Source organism: Eretmochelys imbricata, chromosome 7 (assembly GCF_965152235.1).
Source record: "Eretmochelys imbricata isolate rEreImb1 chromosome 7, rEreImb1.hap1, whole genome shotgun sequence".
Lineage (NCBI taxonomy): Eukaryota > Metazoa > Chordata > Testudines > Cheloniidae > Eretmochelys > Eretmochelys imbricata.
The window spans coordinates 124727615-124744703 of NC_135578.1; the positions used below are offsets into that span (position 1 = coordinate 124727615).

Consider the following 17089-nt stretch of genomic DNA (forward strand, 5'->3'; position numbering starts at 1 on the left):
ACAGGCTCTCAGGTCTCCCATCCCCAGGGCACATTCCCAGGTCAACCCTCCCCCCTCCCTGCTGCGTCACAGGGGGCAGTGACTGCGACGGGGGGGGGGGGGGGGGGGGGGGGGGGGGGGGGGGGGAGGGGAAGGGGAATGGGGGCCCCTCCCCGGGGGCCCCTCCCTGTGCTCAAACCTGGGAAGGGCTGGGGGGAAAACCCCTGGGGGGTCAACCCCTGGGGGGTCGCCTCCTCCAGCTGGGTGATGAAGGGAGGGATGGGCAGGCCTGGCCCCAGCCCACCTCACAGAACCACACACAGCAGGGCAGGTTTGGCAACGCGGTTTATTCACCGAGGCCCCGCGGGCGCGGCGCGGTGTAGGACACAGCAAGGCACGAGGGCAGTAGCAGCACGGAGCGGGCAGTTCACAGGCACCCCGCTCTGCGAGGAGACGGCTCTCAGCCGGGCCTGGCCCCGGGCTCCCTTCCTGCACCAGCATCACGAGTGACAGCTACTGCTCCCAGCAGAGAACCGACACTGGAGACAAGCAGGCCGCGTGGGGGGAGTCCTGTGTGCAGCTCTGCTGGTGCCCCCCATCCTGCTCGCTGCCCCGTGAGCCCAGCCCTGGCTCCCCCACCTCACACTGCTGGTGCCCCTCAGCCCCTGCTCTTCCTCGCCCTGCTGGGCTCTGCCTCTGCCCCTTGCCCTGACCTGCAGCCCCCCAGTCACTGGCACAGACACGGTCCCATCATGGCAGGCCCCAGTGCTCACTAGGGCTGAATGGAGACTAAGCCCCCAGTCGGTTCAAGGGACAGCGGGAGCGTGAAAAGCTCACCCCAGGCAGTGCAGACCCACAGCGCCCGGTGCCTGCCGGAGCCCTTGGCACCAGCCCCACAGTGCGGCCTGTCAGCACAGCAATGAGGGAGGAGGCTGAGACGCTTGGAACCATGGGCATGGCTCAGGGCTGGGGCTACTCAGTGCCCTCTGATCACAGCCCTGGCCCGAACCTGTGCCAAGGCACTGACAGGCAATAGTGACCAGACAGCCCCTGGGACACAGAGAGGCCAGCTGGGAGGAGACCTGGGCCTGCTCAGGCCATACGCCCTTGGGAGAGCTGAGGGGGAGGCACGGGCCATGGGGCCAGGATACGCAGAGCAAGGGAAGAGGTGGGGGGGGCTTGCCCTGCCCTCAGCATCAGGACAAAAAGGTGCAGGGAGATACCAGCTCCCTGCCATAGCCACCATACCCCACCAGTGAATTCAGGCCTGGGTCAGCAACCTTCTGGGGAGGGGCACTATTCCCGCTGAGCTTGAGGGGCACAGACTGGGCACTACCCCCAGCCCATCATGCCTGGCTTTGAGAAAGCAGGTGCAGCAGCTCCCAGCTACATCCCCTGCTAACCACAGGCACCACGGCCCTGGCAGATTGCCCCTCCACTGCCCCACACAGCCCAGCAGCAGGGCTGGCCACGGGGGCTGTGCCCAGCGGTCTGCATGGAGGGTCCTGCGGTACTGCTTGCCCCAAGGCAGTGAGCAAAGCCCCAGGGAAGGGGGTCTCCTGTCTCCCCCGAGTGGGGGGCAGCACTCAGAGCCCCCAGGATCCAGGAGGTGGCACTCAGAGGAAGTTCTGCAGACAGCAGGAGGGAGGTGGCCAGCTATGCTGGGGCCTGTGACGAGCTGTGCCAACGCCCCCCCCCAGCTGGGCACCGCAGCTCCTGCCCCGCAGGCTCTTGGAAGCCAGGCCGGCCAGCGGCAGCAGGGGCCGTGGGTGGGCGGCGGAGTCCCGTGGCACCACGGTCACGCCGGGAGGTTGTGTGCGGACTTGGAGGCACTTTGAGCTCTCTGGATCACGGCCGGGCACTTCTCCCGCCGCAGCAGCTTGTTGTTCTCAAAGAAGCCCTCGCTGCGGGGCACCCCATGGGAGCCGTCGGGGAAGGTCAGGAGCCCTGGGGGAGGGAAGAGCAGGGAGTCATGGGGAAGGGAGCTGCACACACCAGGGAGGGGCAGGGAGGGGCAGGGCGGTGGGAGAGCAGGGTCTAGGAGTGGAGCAGCAGGGGGGCAATGGGGGCCATGCTGGAGAACAGGGCTGCCTGCCTGGCTCTGCCCAGACTGTTCGTCCCGCTGCTCTTGCTGGCAGGGGCTGCAGCTGCTCACGGGGGCTGCCTGGACTCACCGAAGCCGTCCACACGCCCGCTCTTGAACTCGCCCTCGAAGGTCATCGAGTCGTAGCGTGTGAAAACTCCGACGCCATTGAACTTCCCCTGCATGAACTCCCCCTCGTACCTGCAGATAGACAGCCCCGCAGCGTCAGGCTCCCCTCCTGTGCCCCCGCAGCATCTGGCTCTCTGCCCGCCCCGCAGCATAACGGTCCCCACCTACCCCGCAGTGCCAGACTCCCTGCCTGCCCGCGCCCCGCGAGGCTCCCCGCCTGCCCCGCCGCGTGAGGCTCCCCGCCTGCCCGCGCCCCGCCAGCCCACCCGCACCATAAGATTAAGCTCGATAAGTTTATGGAGGAGATGGTATGATGGGAGAACATGATTTTGGCAATTAATTGATCTTTAAATATTCATGGTAAACAGGCCCAATGGCCTGTGATGGATGTTAGATGGGTGGGATCTGAGTTACTACAGAGAATTCTTTCCTGGGTGTCTGGCTGGTGAATCTTGCCCATATGTTCAGAGTTCAGCTGATCGCCATATTTGGGCTCGGGAAGGAATTTTCCTCCAGGGCAGATTGGAAGAGGCCCTGGAGATTTTTCGCCTTCCTCTGTAGCATGGGGCACGGGTCACTTGCTGGAGGATTCTCTGCTCCTTGAAGTCTTTAAACCACGATTTGAGGACTTCAGTAGCTCAGACATAGGTCAGGGGTTTATCGCAGGAGTGGGTGGGTGAGATTGCGTGGCCTGCGTTGTGCAGGAGGTCGGACTGGATGATCATAATGGTCCCTTCTGACTTTAGTATCTATGAATCAGGCACCCCGGCCACACCCCACCAGCCCCAGCCTCACAGCTGCTCAGGCATGGGACACTGGGGCGCTCTTATACCCGAGACCCGCAGGAGCTGGCAGCGCCAGTCCACAACAGCCCTGTGGCAGGGAGTGTGGCTGGCCCCCAACAGGCTAACGGAGGAGCAGCACCCACAGGTTCCAGAGCTGAAGGGGGAAGGCGAGTAAGCAGGAGCAGAGAGGAGAGGGTCTCCGTGGGATGAGAGGGTACAGACATGACTCAGCACCAGCACCCCTCAGCCATCCCCAGTCCCCACGGAAGAGAAAGGCCAGTTGCCCCAAGCTGCCCAGGCCGCTCAGGGCAGACCCAGCAAGGCGCTGTACCAACCTGGAGCCATCGGAGAAGGTGAGCACGCCGCAGCCATGGAAGAGCCCATTCTCAAAGTGACCCAGGTAGGTGCTGCCATCCGCAAACGTTAGCTGGCCAACGCCGTGCCTGCGGCCTAGGCAACAAGAGCAGGCAGTGTCACCAGCGCCCGCAGCCCGGGGAAGGGGCCACAGGGCCCATCCCCCCAGAAGGGGACCAGAGGGACAGGTGCAGGGATGGGCAGGGCACTGCTGGGATGTGGGCAGGGCAGGGCAGTGCTGTGCTGGGGGTCATAGAAGCCTCACTTGGGCTCCACAGGACCATACGGGAAAACCCAGGGCTAAGCTTGCTCCCAGAGCTGGCCCAGCTGGGGAGGTTTGGGTTGTTCCCAGCCAGGCTCAGCGGGGTCCATCTCTTCCTGGGGCCCGTGCTCAGTATCTATCGCCAGACAGAGCCAGGAACCCCAGCACTCATGGCTGCTCTGCCAGTGCCCAGGGACAGGCAGAAGGGAGCCCGAGAGATTCAGGGGAAGGCAGCTTGTATTCACGGCTAGGCTCTACGCAATCAGCTCCCCAGGCCAGTGGGCAGGAGGGTTTGGACTTTGTTACAGCAGCCTCTCCTGCCCTCCCTGCTTGCCCCCCCGGGGCCAATCCACGCATGGGGCAGGCATCTGCCATTCACCAGGACACACAGGAGGGTGAAGGGAGAGGAGGAGGAGGAGGGGATCACAAGGGCATCCCGACAGGGCACATTTATGGTCCACACTGGTAGGAAGCTGCCGGGTGCTGGGGCAGACATCCCCAAACACAGGCTGCTCCAGGGCTGCTGCCAGCTTTCCCGGTGCCATGGCAGGGCTGCCTGGGCAGGACGCATGCAGCTCAGGAATCCCCAGGCCCGAGCCAGTGAGGGGAGAGGTCACTCGGCCTGCTCTCATCCCTTAGAGGAATGGCAATTGCCAGAGGGGCTTGGACCCTGGGGGCAGTGTCTGGCAGTGCTGCTCGGCAGCCAGAAGTGACACGTGCTGTATAGACAGACCCAGCTCTCCCCACAGCACACCCGGCTCCCCAGAGAGGGCAGCCCCAACACTGAGAGGCACAGGGCTCCCTGGCAGCCAGTGGTCCCACAGGGACACACTGCTCTTCCCCAGTGTCATGGGCTAAGGCCAAGGGGGGAGGCAGGAGATCAGGCTGCCCTGTCCCAGGAGTTGGGGAGCAGCCAAGGGCCTGGGGAGGGCAGGGGCAGACGCTGTCTGGGGAGAACTTGGGTTACTGATTTTTAAGGGCCTGGCACCAAGAGCCTTGTCACGTAGGGCGGGGCAGGCTCCCTTCTCCCAGAAGGAGGGCACCATACAACCTGTGGGACCGACTGGAGCAGGTGCCTCTCCCAGCCCCGCCTGCAGGGGAAGCTGGCAGGCTGTGCCCAGCACAGATGGCAGGGGCTGTTTGCAGCCCATCTGGGTGGAGCCAGGGGAGGGTAATGGAACGGGCCAGCTGGGAGACACAGCTGGGCCATGGCACTGCACCCCTGCTCACCTTCCTTCCACTCCCCGCAGTACTCCTCCCCACTGGAGTAGGTGAAGGAGCCCTTGGTCAAGGTCATGCTGCCAGGTCCTGGAGGGTGAGATGACACCTGCAAAGAAGGGGCAGGTGAGAACACCCAATAGGTGCTGGGGGGGAGACGCACGTTGCTGGCTGGCTGGGAGCCTGCTGGATATGCAGGACCCAGGTTATGTTGTTTGCCATTGTTCTGAGGCCTCACCCTGACCCTAGTGTCCTGCTCCAGGCCAGGCTGCATGCTGCATGAAGCTCTCCCTCTGCCCAAAGCATGTCCCATCCCCACAGCTCCCCGCGTTCCACGCCCAGTGCAAGCTCCTTGGCCTCTGCCTAGCACCGGCCGGCACTTCCCCATTCCCTTTGGATCTCTCGGATCTCCTCCCAACCCCAGTGCCTCTCTGAGGCTTGTCACTAGGATCCACCAGCTGGACTGACCTGCCAGGGGATGCCCTCTCTGCACATTGCTAGTCAGGAGATGACGGGGCTGAGCCCCCTTGGGCCAGCAGCCCTTCCAGCTGACCTGACATTGCATCTTCCATCGCCACGCTGCAGCCCCCAGATGGGCTGGCAGCTGCCTAGACCGGGGAAGGAACGAGCCCTGTAACCGTACAGACCTCCATCCCCTGAGCAGATAAGGTGCCTGCGAAGGCTAAGGAGCTCCCTGCAGGTAAAGATGGCACCTCTGGATTGGGAGCTGAGGAGGAACAGACTTCCTGCTCTGAGTTAGAGACTAAGCTCTCGCTGGATTCCGCAGAGCGAACAACTCTGCTCCAAGCTGAGCACCAAGGGATGGGGGAAGGCGTATGCCATGTCGCTCTCTGTGCACGGCTGAGCGAGCGTGGGAGCCAGGTCTGCCCAGCATTTCAGGGCCAGCTCACAGCCAGCTTTACAGTTTGAATGACTCTGGAGTCAACTGTCGTACGCCAGCTGAGATATGGCCAGTTGCCTGAGCCTCAAAATACCTGGGGACCTGCCAACTGCCTGGACAGACTCCTGGATTTGGGGCCTACAGTGTCTGCAGTGGGCAGGCTCTCATTTGCATAAGGGAGACCTAATCAAGCCCTTTTGGTGATCCTGTGATCTCGGGTGAGGAGGGCCCCATTCTGATTTACTGAGGGGCTTCCAAAGGGGAGAAGGCAGCCAGGCCACCCTTTGGTTGCCTGTCCTGGCTGCTCCTGTCCAGGAGTCTCTGGCCACCTAATTCCACCATGCTGGCAGAGAGGCTTGTGCTTCCCCCACCCTCCCACCTGGCCAGGGAAGGGTAAGAGTCTTTGACACCGGCCAGCAAGTAATCTCTAGGAGCCAGCAAGAACTTCTGAATCAGTGATAAAAGTACTGGGTATTACCCCATCCCAGCTTCCAGTGGCTGAACCAACCGAGAGTCATGACAACCATCCTGCGCAAGAATCAACCTTTGGGGTTTGCTCTTCTCTTCCAACTTACCAGCAGAGGGTTGCCGCTACCCCCGCATTTGTGCATGTAGGGTTTAAGCTTCAGCACATGGCTGGTAGCAAGCACACAGGTGTGCAGTGGGGCTGGGCCCCAGAGAAGTTAGAGGAGAGTGGCACCTGTTCAACAGCTCCTCAAACACCTGAGTGCCCTAGGGGAAACAACCTCCTTGCCTAGGAGATCACACGCATATCTCCTGGGTTAGGAGCTCTGTGTTTAATCCTGAGAACTCACCTGGTTTTCACCTACATTTGTCATTTAAATTGTAAATGAAATGTCCCAATAGAACTCGGAACTGCCTGCGGATTTGGCTGCGGGGTGATTTTGGCCCTCCCTGAATCACTATTTGTCAGGAACAAAGCTATTGACTGGCATGGAGATTCATAATGCTGCTCCTTGGGGCTGACGGCTACGCAGGACGGCTGCCTTCCCACAGTATCACGCAGATCTCAGAGGGATCTGTTGGATTAAATAACCTGGATCATTACTGTGACGAAGCGGGACTGTTCTTAATGGTTCCTCTGAATATTGCGGGGGTGCCTCAGTTTCCCCTAGACAGTTCTTAAGTATCTAGGTGGTGGGATAAGGGTGTATGATCATTGCAGAGCCCTAGAGGGCAGGTGTGTGCAGGGGTCTGGACACAGAGAATGGCCGACACCCTGTTTCCTGGCCACTGATGGCCTGGCCCTTCCCCCCTGCAAGGTGAGAGCTAAAGGGTTGGAGACCAAAGGAATCAGGTGACCTCCTGGCCCCGGAAAGGAACAAAGCCCAGAGGAGGAGGGGCTGGGGGAGTTTCAGTTTGGGGCTGGCTGGGACATGGAGTGAAGGGCAGACGTGGTTGTCTGGCTCACTGCCTCCCAAAATGGACCCAGCTGAGGGGTCCTGTTCTCTGCACCTACAAGCTCTGTTTTAGACCATGTTCCTGTCGTCTAATAAACCTCTGATTTACTGGCTGGCTGAGAGTCACATCTGACTGCGAAGTTGGGGTGCAGGACCCTCTGGCTTCCCCAGGAGCCCCGCCTGAGCGAACTTGCTGTGGGAAGCACATGGTGTGAGAAGGGGATGCTGAATGCTCCGAGGTCAGGCCCAGGAAGGTGGAAGCTGTGTGAGCTGTTTGCCCTGGGGACAGGCTGCTCACAGGAAGGCGACTGCCCCAGAGTCCTGACTGGCTTCATGGGGAGCAGTTCCAGAGCATCGCCCAGGGACTCCGTGACAGTCACATTAATTTGCTTGCTACTAACCCACGTTCTCAATGTGACTTGTCCATGCTTTTTGCTGAATTTAGTAAATAAAATAGAATCATCGAATATCAGGGTTGGAAGGGACCCCAGGACGTCACCTAGTCTAGCCCCCTGCTCAAAGCAGGACCTGTCCCCAATACATTAACTGGAGACCTGCCTGGTTTGGTTCTTTCTTCCCCAGATGTCAGGTTCCAGACCTGCAAAGTCCCAAGGTAAATAAGAGGAAACTGTGCCCCACCTGGTGCTGGTCCATAGAACGGCCCCATAACCCTCCCATAAATGGCAGCTGTACAGGGACACTGCTGGGTTTTGAGGGAAAAACTGATCTCTGTATTAACAGATCCTGTCAATAGCAATGTAGAACCAACCACTGGGGTCTGGGGGGTGGGGGGATTTCCAGCCAGCCAAGCTACCAGCTGACCAGTTCTCCATAACAACTCTAGACTCTTCACGCCTCAATGGAGAGTCACAGCAAGCACAGAGGCAGGATGTTTGCCTGGGTGTACACCAAAGGCCAGGTGTATCAGGTCCTGAATATAAGCCTGGGGAGAGGAGAATAAACCAGCAGAGCCGGGCAAACGCCTTCTGTGAAAAGCTGGATTTGACTAGGAACTCCATGGCCACGGGGATATCAGCCATCTGATACTGCAGGGAGAGGAGGGTTGGCGGGCCCTCTCAGTGCTTCACATGGACACAGGGCTAACCCTGGCCAGATGGCCTGACATGTCCACACCAGGGGCTAAGTCACGTTAGTTAACCCTTTGTGGTTCCCCAGTGTAGACGTGGGTTGTGGGAGGCTGAGGGAGAGCACTCCCCTGTATTTGCTAGCTTGCCAGATGGCTCAGGGAGCAGGGCCCAGCCACCTCCTGGGTGTTACTGATCCTCTCTCAATAAGGTTGAGGCTGGGCCTCACTGAGGCTGTGTATCCTAGATTGCTGCTTGGAGAATCTTGCACAGACTGCCCTGGAAGAGGAGTCCGACATCTTGCCCAACCCAGGCCTTGGTCAGAAGGGCACAGACTATGGCTCCTGTCCTTGGAGGTGCCCTGTGCTGGGACCAGAGTGGACTCCAGGAAATGCCGAAGGCCCACAGAGGACACGGGAGTCTGAGAGCTGGGCACCGGTGACCACCTCAGGGCAGAAGATCCCTGCTCCTCAGCCAGCAGTGACCAGTTTGTGTGCTCGGTTCAGGTTGCTGTTGCCTGTGGCTTTTGTTTCATCAGCGTGGAGTCAAAGCCCAACATGGCTGCACCTCCATGAAACAGTGGAGAGTCATCTCACTCGAAGGGCAAGGATCCCTGCTCTGTCCTCCCAGAGGGAGCTCTGGCTTCGGCTTGCTGCTCCCTCGAGGCACAGGGCTCCTGCTGAGTATCAAAGGCCACCTCCCGTCCCTATCTAATGAAGTGCTCCGATGCGGGGAAGGGCAGGCAGAGGACACTCTCTGGACCTGGCAATGAAATCACGGCTGCTGATGTAGGATGTCCCACTGGCTCCCAGCACTGACACCTGTTGTGGCTCTGTCCCAGTAACTATCAAATCCCCCTGCCAGGGCTGTGCCGGCAGCACTCCCGCTTCCCAGAGGAGGGAGGGAGAAATCTTGCAGCCATGGAGCTCAGGCTGCCAGAGGGAGGAGGGGGCGAGAGGTGCCAGGATAGTTCTGGAGGGTGCTGCATGAGCAGTAGTGGTGCCCCCAACTTCCCAGTGGGCCTCTGCTCTGCCCTACAGGACCCCAGTAGGGGTGAGAGGACAAGGGGGCTAATCAGTGACCCTTGTGGTCATGAGTCTCCAATAACCCAACGATTCATTTCTCACAAGGGCCATTGGACTGAGAGCCAAGCGTGCCAAGCTCTGGAGCCCATTGCCAATGCAATCCCAGGGCTTCTCTACTCAGACTTCGACCAACCAGTAAGACTGAGAACCAGGCCTCCCAAGGCCTCAGTGCAGTACCAGGGAGGGGACGGGAGAGAGCTTCCAGCACCAGAGTCCCCTCTTCCTACCGCAGCTCTCTCCTGGCAGCGCAATTAGAAATGCAGATTCAAAAGGAGCCAAGTGGAGAACCATGTCCTCTTGGGGATTCTTTGGGTCAGGCCCTTGGACAGTAACCATGCCCACGTGGAGATCACTGAGAGAGGAGAAGAGATTTGCTGGGGTCATGCTGGACTCCAGCAAATGGAGAGAGGGTCAAACATGGCTTTTCCAGCTCAGAGGTCAGTGAGTCTGTAAGTCCCAGCTGCACTTTGCCCTGGAGAGAGATGACTTTACTCTGCTCATTTCAGTGAGGACAGGGAGTGGCGGGAAGAGGACTCTGCCAGGTTGTCACGGAGTCCCCAGGCGATGCTCTGAAACTGCTCCCTACGAAGCCAGTCAGGACTCTGGGGAAGTCTCCTCTCTGGGAGCAGCCTGTCTGCAGGACACACAGCTCACCCGGCTCCCACCTTCCTGGGTCTGACCTCGGAGCATTCAGCATCCTCTGCCCCTCCGTGCGCTTCCCACAGCGAGTCCACCCAGGCGGGGTCCTGGGGAAGCCAGAGGGTCCTGCACCCCAACTTTGCAGTCAGACGTGACTCTCAGCCAGCCAGTGAAACAGAGGTTTATTAGACGACAGGAACATGGTCTAAAACAGAGCTTGTAGGTGCAGAGAACAGGACCTGTCAGCTAGGTCCATTTTGGGGGGCAGTGAGCCAGACAACCATGTCTGCCCTTCACTCCATGTCCCAGCCAGCCCCAAACTGAAACTCCCTCCAGCCCCTCCTCCTCTGGGCTTTGTTCCTTTCCGGGGCCAGGAGGTCACCGGATTCCTTTGTTCTCCAACCCTTTAGCTCTCACCTTGCAGGGGGGAACTGCTCAGGCCATCAGTTGCCAGGAAACAGGGTGTCGGCCATTCTCTGTGTCCAGACTCCTGCACACACCTGCCCTCTAGGGCTCTGCAGTGATCATACACCCTTACCCCACCACCTAGATACTTAAGAACTGCCTTTGGGAAACTGAGGCACCCCCACAATATTCAGAGGAAATATTAAGAACAGTCCCACTTCGTCACACAGGTAGCCAGGAGAGGTGTCACAAATCCATATTCAGCCCAAGGAGCATGCTGCTACCGTGAGAACCACTTAGAAGGCTTTAGCCCTCCCCCCGGTTTCTCTGTTCCCCAGATGTTGTTGTAGTGTCCAAAACCTAGGAAGGGAAACTGACGGCTCTATTCAGAGGGCAGCATCAGTGGTGAAAAATCAGAACCTATTTCCCCTGGTTCCCTCAGCTTGGGCAGGCACCGCAGTTTGACTCATAGGCACGTTGGGATTTGAATGTCTTACCCCCACTTTAGTCTCTACTCCATCTCATTTTCCCCTTTACTTACTCACCAAACCACAATTCCGATCACCATGATACCATACGTGCCGCTAGCCTTCTAGTTCAATTTGCAAAACCAAAAGCCAACACCCAAACAGGCTGTGAGTTTAATCAGTATTTCCATTCAAATCGAGGCTCAGCCACTCATTTGGAAAAAGCTGTTCCTGAGAGAACCATGATTAGCTTGTAATGGCACCAAGAGAAGCCAGAGATGCACCCGCAGCACAGCGCTAGCCTGGTGTGCAGCTCCCTTGAGCCATGCTTCCCCGCACACATGCTGCCCCTCTTAGGGACCAGCTCGACAGTTCAAGCTGCAGGCCTTACAATGCAAGCTAAGAGAAAGGGCTTTTTAAAGGGGGAATGTACCAGCATCATGCTCTGGGCCAGGGGTGGGCTGCTCCCTCCGAGAGAGAGGATGCTCACTCGCTTACCTCCATGGAAGCTGAGAGCCAGAGAGCTCCCCAGCCAGCAGGATGTATTGCTGGGAAGGACCAAAGCTAGACTGCAGGGGCTTCTTGTCTAGAAGATAGATGGTCCTTAGTCAGTGCCAAGCTGGTAATTGGACTGAGTGCTCTCTGCTGAGGTCATTAACAGCCAGTGCTCTTCTCAGGCTCACAGGCCCCCCATCAGCCTGGAGGAGAGGCCTGGGAGGGGTTGGGATGGGACACAGAGAAGCACTAGTTTGGATGGCTTCATGGGGAGATACACAGAATCCAGACACCACACTGGAATTCATGATCCAAAGCTGGAGGAGAGAGAAATGGAGCTGCTTGGGGACCATGGATTGTCCTGCCTCCCACAAAAAGAGGCGTGCACCTCTAGTAACAATTCCACCAAGCTGTGAGTGCATCTGGCACGTAATCTACACTGTTCCAGAGTAACAGCCGTGTTAGTCTGTATTCGCAAAAAGAAAAGGAGTACTTGTGGCACCTTAGAGACTAACCAATTTATTTGTGCATGAGCTTTCGTGAGCTACAGCTCACTTCATCAGATGCATACCGTGGAAACTGCAGCAGACTTTATATATACACAGAGAATATGAAACAATACCTCCTCCCACCCCACTGTCCTGCAGTGGTATTGCAGGAGGTATTGTTTCATATTCTCTGTGTATATATAAAGTCTGCTGCAGTTTCTACGGTATGCATCTGATGAAGTGAGCTGTAGCTCACGAAAGCTCATGCACAAATAAATTGGTTAGTCTCTAAGGTGCCACAAGTACTCCTAATCTACACTGTGTGTGCATGCTAGTCATTGTCTAATGCAATGGTTCTCAACCAGGAGTCCAGGGCCCACCGCGGGGCCACAAGCAGGTTTCAGGTGGTCCACCAAGCAGGGCCGGCATTAGACTTGCTGGGACTCAGAGCAGAAAGCCAAAGCCCCACCGCCTAGGGCTCAAGCCAAAGCCTGAGCAACTTAGCTTCACAGGTTTGTGGTGGGGCCCCGGACAACTGCCCGGCTTGCTGCCCCCTGACGCTGGCCTTGGCTTGTATATGCAGAAACCCAGTCGTGGCATGGATGGGCCGTGGGATTCTTATAGCCGTTGAGGGGGCCTCGGAAAGAAAAAGCTTGAGAGCCCCTGGCCTAATGGGTGCAACAGCCCTTCTAGCAGCAATCTGCCCCCTCCCCACTACAACCGGCCTCAGAGACACTCCAAGCTCCGCCCCCACCCCAGCCGGGCAGCAGTAGATATCCCTGTGAACTGACCCAGAGGTGCCCCTTGCTAGGACAGCCCAGGGCGGAATGACCTCACCTGCCATCCAAGGGGGCTGAATTCATGCACCCCCCTGAGCTTCCAGAAAAGTGTCACTCAGGTGACCCACACAAATGACCCCCTGCACCCCCCACTCCTGCACCCCAACCCCTCCCCCACCTGCACCCCCAACCCCACACTCCTGCACCCTTCTTCCCCACCCAACCCCGTGCACCTCATCACACCACACTCCTGTACCCCACTCCCTGCACCCCCACTCCTGTACCCCCACTCCCTGAGCCCCCACGTCACACTCCTGTACCCCACTCCCCCTACTCCACCTCCACCTCACCACCTGCACCCCCCACTCCTGTACCCCCACTCCCTGAACCCCCACGTCACACGCCTGTACCCCACTCCCCCTACTCCACCTCCACCTCACCACCTGCACCCCCCACTCCTGTACCCCCACTCCCTGAACCCCCACGTCACACTCCTGTACCCCACTCCCCCTACTCCACCTCCACCTCACCACCTGCACCCCCCACTCCTGTACCCCCACTCCCTGAACCCCCACGTCACACGCCTGTACCCCACTCCCCCTACTCCACCTCCACCTCACCACCTGCACCCCCCACTCCTGTACCCCCACTCCCTGAACCCCCACGTCACACTCCTGTACCCCACTCCCCCTACTCCACCTCCACCTCACCACCTGCACCCCCCACTCCTGTACCCCCACTCCCTGAACCCCCACGTCACACTCCTGTACCCTACTCCGCCTCCACCCCACCCCCTGCACCCCTCCCGCACCCCCACGTCACACTCCTGTACCCCCCTCCCCCCACCCCGGCCCGGCAGCACAGGGGGGCCCCTCACCTGGACTCCGCGTTTCACCACCGGCGCCGCTCCCCACTGGGGGCCCCAGTCCCCATCGACGGCCGTCAGCGCCGCTGGCAGCCCGGCTTCCCGCCCACCCGGCCCCCCAGCCTCTTGGGCAGCAACACTAGACTCCATCTCCACGTGTCATTGGCTGTTACCATGACAACCCGTAGCAACACGGCTTCTCATTGGCCAGAAGCGCCGGCGCTGTCATCAGTCGCCATCTTTATGAGGGGCAAAGATTCTACCCGAGAATCGTCATCGCTGTGAGCGGCAGAGACTCCCCCGCCCCGATCTCGCCATGTTTGTGCGGGGCGCGCCGCCGAACGCCTAGGGCGGCCATGTTTGTGCGGGGCGCGCCGCCGAACGCCTAGGGCGGCCATGTTTGTGCGGGGCGAGGGAATCTCTGCCTTGGCAAACTGCCTTTCCTCCCCCGGGCACGCGAGCGGCCCCGGCCTCCGCTGGCTCCCGGCTCCCCAGCCGCCGCCCCTGTAGGGCTGCCGCCTTTCTCATTGCACAAAACCAACGTCCCTTCCCTGCGCTCACCCCCTTTCACTGGGCTGGGGCAGGGGGTTGGGGTGCAGGGTGGGGCTCAGGGCTGGGGCAGGGGGTTCGGGTGCAGGGCGCAGGCTCTGGGAGGGAGTTTGGATATGGGCTCAGAGCTGGGGCAGGGGTTTGGGGTGCAGGGTGCAGGCTCTGGGACGGAGTTTGGATATGGGCTCAGGGCTGGGGCAGGGGGTTGGGGTGCAGGGTGGGGCTCAGGGCTGGGGCAGGGGGTTCGGGTGCAGGGCGCAGGCTCTGGGAGGGAGTTTGGATATGGGCTCAGGGCTGGGGCAGGGGGTTGGGGTGCAGGGTGGGGCTCAGGGCTGGGGCAGGGGGTTGGGGTGCAGGGCGCAGGCTCTGGGAGGGAGTTTGGATATGGGCTCAGGGCTGGGGCAGGGGGTTGGGGTGCAGGGTGGGGCTCAGGGCTGGGGCAGGGGGTTGGGGTGCAGGGTGGGGCTCAGGGCTGGGGCAGGGGGTTGGGGTGCAGGGCGCAGGCTCTGGGAGGGAGTTTGGATATGGGCTCAGAGCTGGGGCAGGGGTTTGGGGTGCAGGGTGCAGGCTCTGGGACGGAGTTTGGATATGGGCTCAGGGCTGGGGCAGGGGGTTGGGGTGCAGGGTGGGGCTCAGGGCTGGGGCAGGGGGTTCGGGTGCAGGGCGCAGGCTCTGGGAGGGAGTTTGGATATGGGCTCAGGGCTGGGGCAGGGGGTTGGGGTGCAGGGTGGGGCTCAGGGCTGGGGCAGGGGGTTGGGGTGCAGGGCGCAGGCTCTGGGAGGGAGTTTGGATATGGGCTCAGGGCTGGGGCAGGGGGTTGGGGTGCAGGGTGGGGCTCAGGGCTGGGGCAGGGGGTTGGGGTGCAGGGTGGGGCTCAGGGCTGGGGCAGGGGGTTGGGGTGCAGGGCGCAGGCTCTGGGACGGAGTTTGGATATGGGCTCAGGGCTGGGGCAGGGGGTTGGGGTGCAGGGTGGGGCTCAGCTGGGGTAGGGGGTTGGGGTGCAGGGCGCAGGCTCTGGGAGGGAGTTTGGATATGGGCTCAGGGCTGGGGCAGGGGGTTGGGGTGCAGGGCGCAGGCTCTGGGAGGGAGTTTGGATATGGGCTCAGGGCTGGGGCAGGGGGTTGGGGTGCAGGGCGCAGGCTCTGGGAGGGAGTTTGGATATGGGCTCAGGGCTGGGGCAGGGAGTTGGGGTGTGGGAGGGCTTCAGGATACAGGGTCCTGGGGGCGCGTACTGCTGTTCCCAGAAAGCGGCCATCAGGTCCCTTCGGCCCTAGGTGCATGGGTGGCCAGGGAGCCTCCAAGTGCTGTCCTTGCACCCACAGGTGCCACCCCCACTGGGCTGACTGGAGCTGCCAGGGTCCCTTTTCGACCGAGCATTCCAGTGGAAAACCGGATGCTTGGCAACCCTAGCCCTGTTCCCCCGGCCCAGCCTTCTGCCCGGTCCCCAGCTATGGCCCTGTCCCTCCAGAGCCTGGTCCCCAGCCACGGCTCCGTCCCCTTGGTCCAGCTTCCTGCCCGGTCCCCAGCCACAGCCCCATCACCCCAGAGTGCCAGGCCCCACATAGCTTTTCAGACCAGATGCACAGGTTAGTGTCTTTGGAAGGGTGGCTGCCTCTGAGCCCAGAGAGACACTAGGGCATCGTATGATCGGTCAGTGCGATTCCCTCTGGGCAGCTGCCCATGGCCATTTCCAAAATGCCTTCCTGCTTGTGTCTGGACGAGCAGTTGTGGCTAAGGCAGCTGTGGCATTAGGCACCCTCTGGGAACACTGGCATGAACTGGCACAGCTACACATACTGGCCAGCTGTTTATGCGCGGGCACTGCTCCCATTAGCCAAGTCACCCGCTCCAAAACCATCAGCCAGACTTCCTGGGCTGAAAATCCCATGGCATGCACAAGTGCCTGGGTTTCCTTGTATGGGGGCGGAAGGGCAGGAAAGGCTAAGGCCTGCACTCATGTGACCATGGTAAAGAATCTCAGAAAGAGTCACTTTCTTCTAACACTGAACAAGGAACTTTATTAGAATGAGGGAAACAGTACTCGCCCTAAAGCCACTCTGTCACTCCCACAGAGCTCCCGTCCAGAACCTTCCCCAGCCTCCCGGTCTGCCTCCCTGCTACAAAGTTAAAGAACCAGCATGCATAGCCTCACAGGACTGCACACTCTTTAGGCTGGTAGCAGCCTTTCCCCCAGAGAGACCGGGGGTGGGGGTTGTGGGATTCAGTGTGATTAGAGCCTGCAGTCTGTAGCCCAGAAGAGGTCACAACTGGGGAGCATCTGCATGAGGGCGGCCTGGTGCTTCCTGTTTGAAAACACATTGACAGGTGCAGTAGGACAGAAGGAGAAGTCCCAGGCGTGGAGGGAGGCAGTGACATTGACTCAGGGGAACCGGAGTCCCTGCCCATGGATAGACAGTCCTCGCCTCTCTCCAGCTATTCAACCCGCCCGCAGGACGCCTTAGGCGAGGCTCCTTGCAGTCAATGATTCTAAATCGAGTTTGGATGCAATGAGTAGGAGGAGCTTAGGGAAGGGGCGTGGCCAGAGTTTGAGGACGAGACTGGTCAGTGCAGTGAAGCGGGGATTTGGGGGAAGCGCAGGCTTAGCCGAAAGAACCGGAGTGCTCGTGGCACCTTCGAGAGGTTTAGGGAGAGGATGTTGGTGCCTGGGGGGCTAGAAAGGGAAGTGGGAATTGTAGTCAGTGGGAGGAGTTTAGGGAAGGGGCGTGACCAGCGCACTGAAGAGGTGGAGTAGGCGTGGTTAGCACTGTGACTGGTTGGAGGGGTGTGTCCAGAGCAGGCAGCGGGCGGGGTTCAGGGAAGGGGCGTGGCCAGCACGAGAGGGGGAGGAGTCGGCGCCGGCGCGGAGAGCACCGTGACTGATTCCGGGGGCGTGGCCAGAGCAGGCAGCGGGCGGGGTTCGGGGAAGGGGCGTGGCCAGCACAGCCAGGAGTTGGAGGCGCCGGCGCGGAGAGCACCGTGACTGATTCCGGGGGCGTGGCCAGAGTAGGCAGGGGGAGGGATTCAGGGAAGGGGCGTGGCCAGCACAGAGAGGGGGAGGAGTCGGCACCGGCGCGGAGAGCACCGTGACTGACTCCGGGGG

General features: G+C 60.3%; 1 protein-coding gene across 2 annotated transcripts; it reads right to left on the reverse strand.

The window, feature by feature from the left end:
• Positions 1-259: 259 nt before the first annotated feature.
• MORN4 (MORN repeat containing 4) lies at positions 260-13590 on the reverse strand. 2 transcript variants are annotated; one of them, XM_077823362.1, is made up of 6 exons: positions 13453-13543; positions 11312-11625; positions 4823-4919; positions 3312-3426; positions 2154-2263; positions 261-1926 (listed from the first exon to the last, which is right to left on the reverse strand). In XM_077823362.1, exons 2-6 carry the CDS (start codon positions 11315-11317, stop codon positions 1778-1780), a joined length of 477 nt encoding a protein of 158 aa, XP_077679488.1. In that variant the 5' UTR covers positions 11318-11625; positions 13453-13543; the 3' UTR covers positions 261-1777. The 2 variants fall into 2 exon arrangements, with proteins under 2 accessions (XP_077679487.1, XP_077679488.1); XM_077823361.1 differs by lacking the exon at positions 11312-11625 and having other exon boundaries at positions 260-1926; positions 13453-13590.
• Between the last annotated feature and the right edge of the window lie 3499 nt (positions 13591-17089).

Coding starts and splice junctions, on each gene's coding strand:
- MORN4 (XM_077823361.1), bottom strand. CDS start 13,590: ATGGAGTCTAGTGTTGCTGCCCAAGAGGCTGGGGGGCCGGGTGGGCGG. Junction 4,920..13,452: donor TGGTGAAACGCGGAGTCCAG/GTGAGGGGCCCC, acceptor CCTTCTTTGCAG/GTGTCATCTCACCCTCCAGG. Junction 3,427..4,822: donor CTGCGGGGAGTGGAAGGAAG/GTGAGCAGGGGT, acceptor CTTGTTGCCTAG/GCCGCAGGCACGGCGTTGGC.